Source organism: Phyllobates terribilis, unplaced genomic scaffold (genome assembly GCF_046119375.1).
Source record: "Phyllobates terribilis strain yellow unplaced genomic scaffold, ASM4611937v1 Scaffold_8__6_contigs__length_399053987, whole genome shotgun sequence".
NCBI classification, from domain to species: domain Eukaryota; kingdom Metazoa; phylum Chordata; class Amphibia; order Anura; family Dendrobatidae; genus Phyllobates; species Phyllobates terribilis.
Window position 1 is genome coordinate 262258537 of NW_027362768.1, and position 12517 is coordinate 262271053.

Genomic DNA, 12517 nt, shown 5'->3' on the forward strand with positions numbered 1-12517 from the left:
CTCTCGATTGCCTTCCTCATGCCAACCCAGTAGAATCGCTCACGTAGCAGGACTTCTAACTTCTTCCACCCGAAGTGTCCTGCTTTATCGTGGTACGCTTCTAAGACCATTGGCGCATCCCGCCTCGGGACTACCACCTGCCAGACCAATTCATGTGTCCGGGAGTTGATGCTTCTTCGACACAGCTTTCCCTTGTAGATGAACAGCTTGCCCTTCTCCTTCCACAACTGTTGGGTCTCCTGTGGAGCATCTGGATCAGGGTGCGAGTCAGCTTGCGTCAGCAACTCCTTGACTAGGCAGACAGCGGGGTCGCTATCCTGCATCTCTGCCCATCCATGGTGGGGCAATGGGTTGAACGAGGCCTATCTGTTGGCGGAGCGCTTGTCCCTCACACAGTGGGAGCACTGGGTTACCCCATGACAATGGAAAGCGGGTATCTCTATCTCCTCCAGCTCTTCCGGGTCTTCTCCCCCATCTGGCAAGTTGGGCATCCTGGACAGCGCATCAGCATTTGCATTTTTATGCCCCGTCCGATACTTGATGGTAAACTCGTAGTTAGACAGTCAGGCCATCCATCGTTGTTCTAGGGCACCAAGCTTCGCAGTCTCCAGGTGCGTCAGCAGGTTATTGTCTGTGAAGACTGTAAATTTGGAGGAGGCGAGATAGTGCTTGAAGCGCTCTGTTACAGCCCAGAGTATGGTGAGAAACTCCAACTTGAAGGAACTGTAGTTGTCGGGGTTCCTTTCCGTGGGCCGAAGCTTCCTGCTGGCGTAGGCAATCACTCTCTCTCTGCCTTGCTGTACCTGGGACAGCACCGCTCCCAATCCCACGTTGCTGGCATCTGTATGAAGTATAAAGAGTTGGCCATAGTCAGGGTAGGCCAGGACTTCGTCTTTGGTCAGAGCCATCTACAGTCGGGTGAAAGATTCGTCTTCTGGTTTACCCCATTTGAACTGAGGTTTCGGGTTCTTGGCCTTCTTGGACTGCCCACTAAGAGGTCCTGCATGGGTGTCGCTATCTTGGTGAAACCCCTGATAAATCTCCTGTAGTAGCCTACCAGCCAGAGGAACTGCCGCACTCCTTTAATAGTGGAGGGTTTTGGCCAGTCTTTAATCACGGTGACTTTTTCTGGGTCTGGTGCTACACCTTTGGCGCTTACCACATGACCTAGGTACTGCACCTTGGGCTTCAACAGGTGGCATTTGGACGGCTTTACCTTCAGGCCAAAACCAGATAGGGATTCGAACACCTCGGCCAGGTGCTCCAGGTGGTCTTCATATGTTTTCGAGTAGACAATTACATCGTCCAGGTACAGCAGGACAGTTTCGAAGTTCTTGTGTCCTAGGCAGCTCTCCATTAACCGTTGGAAGGTTCCTGGGGCGTTGCAGAGCCCGAATGGCATGCAGTTGAACTCGCTGAGGCCCATTGGTGTTGTAAACGCGGTCTTTTCTTTGTCCGCCTCTGCCACAGGAACCTGCCAGTACCCACTGGTGAGATCCAAAGTGGAGAAATAATTAGCAGATCTTAGTGCAGCTAATGACTCCTCAATCCTGGGTAATAGGCAGGCGTCCTTATGTGTAATGCGGTTAATCTTCCTGTAATCAACACATCCTCATTGTACCATCCTTCTTTCTAACGAGAACTAATGGAGTTACCCAGGGGCTACAACTATCTCTGATCACCCCAGCCTCCTTCATCTCCCGTAGCATTCCTTTGGCACATTAATGGTGAGCTGGGGGTACCACCCTGTACCTCTCTTTAGTGGGCAGATGATCTCCCGTGGGGATATGATGTTGGATCCTTTTTATCTGCCCAAAATCTACTGGGTGTTTGCTGAGTACCCGCTCATACTCTCAGACCACCCGGTATACTCCATGCTTTTGATGCAACGGGGTGGAGTTAGTGCCCACTTGTAGCTTCTGACACCAATCCTCCACCTGTCCCTTGGAGCTATTATCCTCCGCCGGTTTGGATGGAGGCAAGGGTTCCACTGTCCTTATAGAATTGTTACTGACAGTGAACAGCTTAGCAAGGGTAGCATACAGGAGTAAATGGACCTCTTTCTCCCCACAGTTCAGGATGCGTATCGGTACTCTCCCTTGCGGACATCGACCACCCCCCTTGCTGTCAAGATGGTGGGCCTACTGTCAGAGTACATGGGTTCTACCAGGGCCTGATAATCTTGACCCCTGAGACCAATTGCTGCTAGACACCATATCAACATTTCACTCCTAGTGGGCATTCCAGTGGGGAACGGATCACTCATCCTGACACTGCCAATTTCCCCTCCAGACAGCTCTACCTGTTGTCTTTTCATCAGGGCTCTGATCTCCTTCTGCAGAACTCGCTGCTGACTGGAACTGGCAGTCTCTGCGACCTGTTGCAACAAAATAATAATTTCTCCAAGACAATTTTCTATCACATTAGTGCCTAAGGTTATCATGGGATGACTTTCTTGGTGATCAATATCAACAATAATCATTCCTTGCGATGGCAGTTCTACTTTGCCAGCTTTTATAGTCACCTCTTTTTACCCCACCTGAGGCAAGGGCTGACCATTGCTGGCATAGATACTAAGATGTTCATCTGGATGGCGGGTAATGTCTGAATCAGTCCAGTATTATTTATAAAGGATATACGGCATCGTGGTCACCTGGGACCCAGTGTCCAGCAACGCGTTCATTGGGATGCCATCAAGTTAGACGGGTAGGACCGGTCGTCCTCCCATGTACTTGTCTCGCCAGCTTTGTGGGCCTGGTCGTCTTACTCCTGGGGGTTGGCCCTCTGCCCCAGGTGTTGCTCGTTTAAATAGCAGAATCTTGCGTTGTGTCCCGCCTTTTGACAGCAGCGGCAGATGGGTTATCCGTCCTGGTCATAGCGATCGCTGTTCCTCCCTCTGACCGGTGGAATTCTTCTCTGTCATCGCCATGGGACGTCATCTGGACTGGAAGCCAGCTGGATCTTTTCCCTTGGAGACACTTGCATGGCCTGCACGGTTTTGGTTAGTGTAGCCACACTTTTGGTCAGCTCCTGGACCTGAAGGCGTAGGTCTGCAGATGGATCATTATCTAGGGTCTGCGTGTCAGCCTCCACAGGTGCTGGGGGAAAGGACGCCACCTCCTGGTGATATGTGATAGCTGGACACCGGAGGGATGCAGTGCCACTTGGGATTGATTCTCGCAGCACCCGGATGACTCTGTCTTTAAATTGTGCAAAGTCCAGATCAGGGTTTTGCAGAGCCATAATGCGCAGCTGTGTCCTGTGAGCGCTGGACAGGAGCCCCTCAATAAACTGCTCAGTTAGCAATCTGTCCTCATCATGCACACTGTCGGGGTCTACCTGTTTGATGGCTTGCAGCTCCTCCTGCAGGTTTAGAGCATAGTCCCATACACTGTACTGCATTCTTTGTTTGCACCCGAAAGACTTCATTTTAATTTCTGCTGCAGTGCGGGTGTCAAAGGTATCCTTTAACCGGGCCAGTATTGTCTTTTACAGTGCTTTTGTCTCTGCCCGGCCAGGACTTCACTTCTCTCTGAGCTGCACCGATTAGCTGTCCTATGAGGATGCTGACTTTTTGCTCCTCAGATAGGGGGTACACTTTAAACAAACTGCGCAGTCTTTCCTCAAATTCGTTCAGGGTGTGCGACTCCCCTGAGTACTGGGGCAACCACGCCGCCCCCGGTAAGTATGGCATTGATAACGGCATTACAGTGGCAGCGGCCGCGCCTGCGGCTGAACCCTCCTCCATGTTGGGCATCTTCCTCCCCCCCTAGTGAACCTCAGCCAGGTCCTGGGCGTCTCCTGACGTACCAGTATGCTGCTCTGCCTGCGGAAGGATCTCTTACCTGGCGGTTCCGGATCGGGGCTTCTTTCTTCTCCCTCAGCAGGTGGCAAACCACGTGATAACACAGTTCAATAAAGTCTATGGCACACAGGACCCGGTTATACCGGGCTTCATGAATCCTGTCCGTGACGCCAAGTTGACGCACTCCATGGGCCGTGGGGTATCCGGTGCCGGGCCGGTAGATGCTGGGGGATGTCACAGTGGCGGTGACCCGGTCCGTGACCCAGGGCGGTCAATAAAAAGGGGTTATTGATTGGGGATTTATAGTGATTGTATAAAGTTCGTGACGCCACCTGTGGTATGCGGCTAAGGGAGCCGCCGCTGCGGAGCAGGTCCTCTGGAGCTGATGTTATTGCAGCAGGGATGGTGTGGCTCTCCACAGGTAGAGCTTAGCTCCAGGGCAGTGTAGATGTTATGGGTTATGCTGGGCGTTGTAGTGCAGGGATTGATGGTGCAGCAATAATCAGTCCACAACTTAATGGCGGTTTCCTCTTAGCTTTACTGGTGGTGATTAGACAAGCCGCGACTAGGGTACTGGCTAGAAGTGGAAGTCCGGGCAGCCTGGAAGCAAGTAAAGAACCCTCCTTGCCAGGTGAAGTTGGAGGCCTTCCCTTTCCACTAAACTCTTATGCCCTGCTGCTTGTAGCTGTGTGATGGCCCTCATCCCTGAGAGCAACGTTTCTGTGCTCACCCGTATGGCAGGCTGCTCGGGCCTTGCTGGTGCGTCGCTCCCACGTGGTGGTGCTGGGCCCTCTGTGCTACTGAGCCTCCGGGCGTCTGATGGGGCCAGGAGACCTGCAGTCTCCTGCCCTCCGGTTTCTGCTGCTGGGCCTTCAGTGCCCCCACAGCCTCGGACTCCGGTGTCCAGTTCTTCTGTGTTGGTTCCTTCTGGAGTGAGCTGCCGCGCAGCTCCAGTCCCCAGCTCCTCTCTCTTCGACGTCCTGACTTCAACTCCTCACACTAAGACTAACTAACCCAGCCCCCAGATCCCAGTTGCCAAGGGGAGGGACTCCCATTGCTGGTCTGGAGCCAGGAAAGTGTTGCATGCTTAGCAAAACCTGATTAGGGACCCCTGCTTGCTTCCAGGCATGGCATCACCACTTGTGAGGGAGGCAATGCCACTGTTGCAACCGGACCCCTGGGGTGCCACACCATCACATCATGGTTTACAGAGAATGTGGTGTGCTTTGGATCATGAGCCATTATATGCCTTCTCCATACTTTCTTCTTCACATCATTCTGGTGCAGGTTGATCTTAGTCTCAGTTCTTGTCCAAAGAATGTTTTTCCAGAACTGGGCTGGCTTCTTTAGATGCATTTTTGGCAAAGTCTACTCTGGCCTTTCTATTTTGCCTTCCTGAGACTCTAATTTTGCTTACATCATAAAAAACATAAGGTTGTGGTCACTTACACCAAGATATTCACAATGAGTGACATTTTCCAACCAGCTGAGCATTGTTAGAAATTACCAGATTCGACAGAGCTTCACTTCTTGTCGAATCTTCAACTAATTGGCTTATAATATTCTCCCCTTTATGTTGATGCAGAACCATCACCCCAGTCAATAACTGGGAAGTTACAATCTCCCATAAGCACTATTGTACCAGCCGGGGCAGCCCCCATCATCTGATTATGCAGCCGACCATTCTGTTTGTCAGTGATGTTGAGGCTGTGTATAGATTACACCAAATATTTCTTTCTGAATGCTTAGCCCCCTATGTAATTGCACCCACAAGGTTTCAACAAGTCTATTTCTCCACCCTTCAACATACAGTGGTGTGAAAAAGTGTTTGCCCCCTTCCTGATTTCTTATTCTTTTGCATTTTTGTCACATTTAAATGTTTCAGATCACAAAACAAATTTAAATCTTAGACAAAGATAACAAAAGTAAACACAAAAAGCAGTTTTTAAATTAAGGTCCTTATTATTAAGGGAAAAAGAAATCCAAACCTACATGGCCCTTTGTGAAAAAAGTGATTGCTCCCCTCCCATCTTTAAAGCATAAATTAACTGTATATATCATAACTTTAGGAATCTGAGTTCAATTTCCCTAGCCACACACAGGCCTGATTACTGCCACACCTGTTCTCAATCAAGAAATCACTTAAATAGGACGAGCCTGACAAAGTGAAGTAGACCAAAAGATCCTCAAAAGCTAGACATCATGCTGCAATCCAAAGAAATTTAGGGACAAATGAGAAACAAAGTAATTGATATCTATCAGTCTGGAAAAGGTTATAAAGCCACTTCTAAAGCTTCGGGACTCCAGCAAACCACAATGAGAGCCATTATCCACAAATGGCGCATACATGGAACAGAGGTGAACCTTCCCAGGAGTGGTCAGTCGACCAAAATTACCTCAAGAGCACAGCGACAACTCATCCAAGAGGTCACTAAAGATCCCACAACAACATCCAAAGAATGACAGGCCTCACTTTCCTAAATTAAGGTCAATTTTCATGACTCCACCATAAGAAAGAGACTGGGCAAAAATGGCATGCATGGCAGAGTTCCAAGATGAAAACTACTGCTGAGCAAAAAGAACATAAAGGCTCATCTCAGTTTTGCCAGAAAATATCTTCATGATCGCCAAGACTTTTGGGAGAATACTCTGTAGACTGATGAGACAAAAATTGAATTTTATGGAAGGCGTATGTCCCATTACACCTGGTGTAGAAGTAACACAGCATTTCAGAAAAGGAACGTTATAGTAAAATATGGTGGTGATAGTGTGATGGTTTGGGGCTGTTTTGCTGCTTCAGGACCTGGAAGACTTGTTGTGGTAAATGGAACCATGAATTCTGCTGTCTGCCAAAAAATCCTGAAGGAGAATGTCCGTCGAGCTGTCCGTGACCTCAAGCTAAAGCGTATTTGGGTTATGCTGCAGGACAATGATCCAAAACACACCAGCAAGTCCACCTCTGAATGGCTTAAGAAAAATAAAATTAAGAATTTGGAGTGGCCTGGTGAAAGTCCTGACCTTAATCCGATTGAGATGCTGTGGCATGGCCTTAAAAGGAGGTTCACACTTGGAAACCCTCTAATGTGGTAGAATTACAACAATTTTGCAATGAAGTAAACCTCCAATCTTGCTATCCATTATCCAAAGAAACAGTAAAGAGCAATAAATGGTTGGGAAAAATTAAGTAACTTATAGGCCTTGAACTCTTTCTTTCAACTCCTGTTTTTAACTCCCACTTGTTTCCAAGTCACTTATTTGATTAGACAGCACAAATGGAATATCTCTATTCAGAATATTTTACAGAAAGTGGGTCTAAGGGTTAATATTTCTCCTTGTGGAAAGTGTCAAGTCATCGTTAGGAGACTTATAGGCCTACTGGTAATTTAAATATGTAAATACCCTCTTCAGAGAGAAAAAGAACTGGAACTATAGCGCCATTTATTGGAAGTAGCAATCCTAGAAGTTAATATCGACCCTTTAATAAATCTTGTCACATGACTTGCACCAATTTGGCACTCTTCATAACAAGAAACATTACCCTTTAAATACCCTGGCAAAACAGGTATCCTGCTTTGCACTGATGAGATGCAAACACCCAAAACATGTGTATACAAATATAGTTTCTGGATTGGCTTCTTATTCTGTCATGTGGCGTAGCTTTCTAAGGAGTCGATATTAACTTTTATGATTGCTACATCCAATAAGTGGCACTACATTTCCAGTCTTCCCTCTCTCTGATGAAGCTATTTGGGCATTTTCATATAGTGGGTATTAGTGCTTATAGCTTTAAAGTTTTTTAATTACCTGAGCCAAGAGTCCGGATTCAGCTACCAAGGTTGCATTAAAGAGACGTAAAAGTCGTAGAAATTTTTCATCACTGTACTCAAACCGATCTCCAAATGCAATAGAACAGATCACATTACTAACAGCACTGTTTATGAAGTAAGTTGGATCGAACTGATCTGTAAAAAACACAATAATGATAAAGATTTAGTATGTGAAATCATGTGTACAGGGTCAGTAGTCTTTACATTAAGGTAATGTGGTATGAGAATTATTTGCCTAAAGAACTGGGAGCAAAACGTTTACAGATTCCTCCTGTAAAATAAATTTCCCCAAAAGATTAAAAAAATATGTTGAGCCTGCCTGATTTCGTTGTCCATGTTTCTTCCGAGAGCCCCATACTACGTTCATCTTGAGCCCATGAGCAGAGCAAATATTTTTATGTAGTAGACTCTTGGTTTTTGGCATGTAAAGATGACCAAATCATGTTTTATGTCTGTGTCTCATTATAGGTAAACTTTCAATTACAGAGCAATATTTAATCCCTTACATTACCCCTTAGCCTGTTTTTCACCTTCCTGCACAGGCCAATTTTTTCAATTCTGACCAGTTTCACTTTATGTGGTAATAACTCTGGAATGCTTCAATATATCCCAATGATTCTGAGACTGTTTTTTCATGACACATTGTACTTCTTATTAGAGGTAAATTTAGGTAAATATGATTTGTGTTTATTTATGTGAAAATGGAAATTTGATGACAATTTTAAAAAATTCTCAATTTTTGAACTTTGAATTTTTATACTCCACCCAGATGGTCATACCAATGAAAAATTATTAATAAGTAACAATTTTCACATGTCTAATTTACATAAGCGTCATTTTTTAAACACTTTTTTTGGATAGAAATGTTAAAAGTTTAGCAGCTCTTTTCCATTTTCCCAACAAAATTTACAAAATCTATTTTATTAGAGACCACTTCACATTTGAAGTGACTTTTGTGGGCATATATGTCAAAAAACTCCCAAAAGTGACCCCATTATAAAAAATGCACTCTTCAAGGTATTCAAAACCACATTTAGGAAGATTGTTAACCCTTCTGGTGCTTCACAGGAATTAAAACAAAGTAGAAACAAAAAATAAAAAACTAGTCATTTTCCACAAAAATGTTGCTTTAGTTTTAGGAGAAAATGGACCACACAATTTGTTGTGCAATTTCTCCTAAGCACGATGATGCCCCTTATATGGGGAAAAACTACTATTTAGGCACACAACAGGGCTCAGAAGGGAAGGAGTGCTATTTGAATTTTGAAGCGACATTTTGGCCGGAATAGATTGTGGACACCAAGTTAAATTTGAAGAGCCCCTGATTTGCCAAAATAGCTGAAACACAATACAAGTGACTCCATTTTGGAGACTATAAGGAATTCATTATGGGTATTATCAACATCTAGAAGTCATATGTGCTTTATTGGGATGTGAAAATGAAAAATTACATTTTTTTTTCCACAAAAATGTTTCTTTAGCCACAATTTGTTTATTTTCCCAAGATTAGAAGGGGAAAATGTACCAGCTAACAGTGAATACCCTAAAATTTAACCTTTAATAGATGGAATTAAAAATACTCAAATAGGACGTGCTCACTGTCCATGAACAAACAAAGTGCAAAACATGCTAAAGTGATATAGTGCAGATGCCACTTATTAGCATAGTCCTATGGGATAGCAGCCTATATACCACAGACCAAATGATACAAGTCATATACAGTATAGACCAAAAGTTTGGACACACCTTCTCATTTAAAGATTATTCTGTATTTTCTTGACTATGGAAATTGTACATTCACACTGAAGGCATCAAAACTATGAATTAACACATGTGGAATTATATACTTAACAAAAAAGTGTGAAACAACTGAAAATATGTCTTATATTCTAGGTTCTTCAAAGTAGCCACCTTTTGCTTTGATGACTGCTTTGCACACTCTTGGCATTCTCTTGATGAGCTTCAAGAGTTAGTCACCGGAAATGGTCTTCCAACAATCTTGAAGGAGTTCCCAGAGATGCTTAGCACTTGTTGGCCCTTTTGCCTTCACTCTGCGGTGCAGCTCACCCCAAACCATCTCGATTGGGTTCAGGTCTGGTGACTGTGGAGGCCAGGTCATCTGGCGTAGCACCCCATCACTCTCACTCTTGGTCAAATAGCCCTTATACAGCCTGGAGGTGTGTTTGGGGTCATCGTGCTGTTGAAAAATAAATGATGATCCATGTAAACGCAAACCGGATGGAATAGCATGCCGTTGCAAGATGCTGTGGTAGCCATGCTGGTTCAGTATGCCTTCAATTTTGAATAAATCCCCAACAGTGTCACCAGCAAAGCACCCCCACACCATCACACCTCCTCCTCCATGCTTCACGGTGGGAACAAGGCATGTAGAGTCCATTCGTTCACCTTTTCTGCGTCGCATAAGGACACGGCGGTTGGAACCAAAGATCTTAAATTTGGACTCATCAGACCAAAGCACAGATTTCCACTGGTCTAATGTCCATTCCTTGTGTTCTTTAGCCCAAACAAGTCTCTTCTGCTTGTTGCCTGTCCTTAGCAGTGGTTTCCTAGCAGTTATTTTACCATGAAGGCCTGCTGCACATAGTCTCCTCTTAACAGTTGTTGTAGAGATGTGTCTGCTGCTAGAACTCTGTGTGGCATTGACCTGGTCTCTAATCTGAGCTACTGTTAACCTGCGATTTCTGAGGCTGGTGACTCGGATAAACTTATCCTCAGAAGCAGAGGTGACTCTTGGTCTTCCTTTCCTGGGGCGGTCCTCATGTGAGCCAGTTTCTTTGTAGCGCTTGATGGTTTTTGCAACTGCACTTGGGGACACTTTCAAAGTTTTCCCAATTTTTCGGACTGACTGACCTTCATTTCTTAAAGTAATGATGGCCACTCGTTTTTCTTTATTTAGCTGCTTTTTTCTTGCCATAATACAAATTTTAACAGTCTATTCAGTAGGACTCTCAGCTGTGTATCCACCAGACTTCTGCACAGCATAACTGATGGTCCCAAGCCCATTTATAAGGCAAGAAATCCCACTTATTAAACCTGACAGGGCACACCTGTGAAGTGAAAACCATTTCCGGTGACTACCTCTTGAAGCTCATCAAGAGGATGCGAAGCGTGTGCAAAGCAGTCATCAAAGCAAAAGGTGGCTACTTTGAAGAACCTAGAATATAAGACATATTTTCAGTTGTTTCACACTTTTTTATTAAGTATATAATTCCACATGTGTTATTTCATAGTTTTGATGCCTTCAGTGTGAATGCACAATTTTCATAGACCTGAAAATACAGAAAAATCTTTAAATGAGAAGGTGTGTCCAAACTTTTGGTTTGTACTGTATATAAATAATATACAGTATATATAATATATATTGTAGCCAGGTAGGCTAGGGTTAAATCCTAGCTCTACAGGCTCTGATTATTTGAACCCGGCTGGCTTAGTATATAACCAGGTTAGGTGTTCATCTTTGGCCCCCTTCACGTGTCTGTATAAAACCAGCAGAGGGGGCACTGTCGGGCCACCTAATTCGGCGGCTGCATTCTGCCGCCCCCCCCCCCCGTCTGGGATTCTGCCATTCTCTGAGTAGGCTGTCAATCTGACAGTCGACTCACAGAAGCTGCAGCACGCCGGCTCCTAGAGTTCAATTGTATTTGCGTCTTTCAGACGAGAGTACAATTGAAGGTCTGACCATTGGCTTAGTGCGACGTCAGCAGAGTGATCAGGTCATGTGATCATGCTGCTGATGTCACTCGCTGGCGCCCAGAAGAGAGAAGACCATCAGTGGTACATGCTCCTGTAGCTATGGAGCTGAATACATCGAAGATTCAGCATGGTAGGGTACAGGGGGGCTATATATAGAGTGTGCAGGGGGGAGTTATTTATACAGTGTGCAGGGGGGCTATCTATACAAGTGTGCAAGGGGGATATCTATACAGTGTGTAGGAGGGATATCTATTCATTGTGCACGGGGGGTATCTATACAGTGTGCAGGGGGCTATCTATTCATTGTGCAGGGGGGCTATTTATTCATTGTGCAGTGAGCTATTTATTCAGTGTGGTAGGGGGGATTTACTCAGTGTGGTAGGGGGGATTTATTCAGTGTGGTTGGGGGAGATTTAATCTGTGGGGAGCAAGTGGGGGGTGGGTGCAGACACAGTATGGGGAGCGAGGGTAATGGGATGTGTGTGGACACAGTATGGGGTGCGAGGGTGATGGAATGTGTGCAGACACAGTGTGGGGAGCAAGGGTGATGGGATGTGTGTGGATTCAGTTTGGGGGGATGTGTGAGAAGGAAATATGAGGAGGCGGGGGAAACGTGTAAGGAGACTATTGAGGGGAATAGTGTGAGGAGACAGTATGGGGGAAGAAGAGTGTGAGTGGGCACAGAATAGAGACTGAGTAGTGGGTGAGGGGTAGCATGGGGGTGTAAGGTCACAGCCAGGAGGGGACAGTATGCTAAGGAAGGGGAGTGTGATGAGGGGGCATGGTATAGAGACTGGGCCCTATAGAGGGGACCCAGTGTGAGAGGATAGTTTGAAGAGCGGGCCCAGTATGGAAAGGAGAGGACAGTGTGGACAGCATGTACCATAAGAGGGACAGTGTGGGGGTGATATTTTGTGCATGGAATACAGTGAGGGGCAATTATATATTCAGGGGCTCAGCGTAGGGCAGATATTTTTATTTAAGAGAATTATAATGACCCAGCTATCTTTATGGGCATTGTGTGGGGATGGGCTGCAGAAGACCAGAAAAGATGGATGTCTGCAGAGACGAGTAGTTGAAGAGAAAAATCATCATGGCGTCTGAACAAGAGGAAGAAAAGAAAGAGAACGACTCCAGAGACAACGTCATCTATAAGGTACCTGGATGTAAA

At 45.5% G+C, this 12517-nt stretch overlaps 1 protein-coding gene across 2 annotated transcripts in view; it reads right to left on the bottom strand.

Moving 5' to 3' along the window:
- The window catches only part of LOC141157212 (cytochrome P450 2D15-like), a 267789-nt gene that overhangs the window by 146670 nt on the left and 108602 nt on the right, over positions 1-12517 (bottom strand). For both annotated transcript variants that reach the window (XM_073644201.1, XM_073644202.1), the window contains exon 4: positions 7610-7767. In XM_073644201.1, the coding sequence (XP_073500302.1) occupies positions 7610-7767 (158 nt within the window). The remainder of the gene's footprint in view (positions 1-7609; positions 7768-12517) is intronic.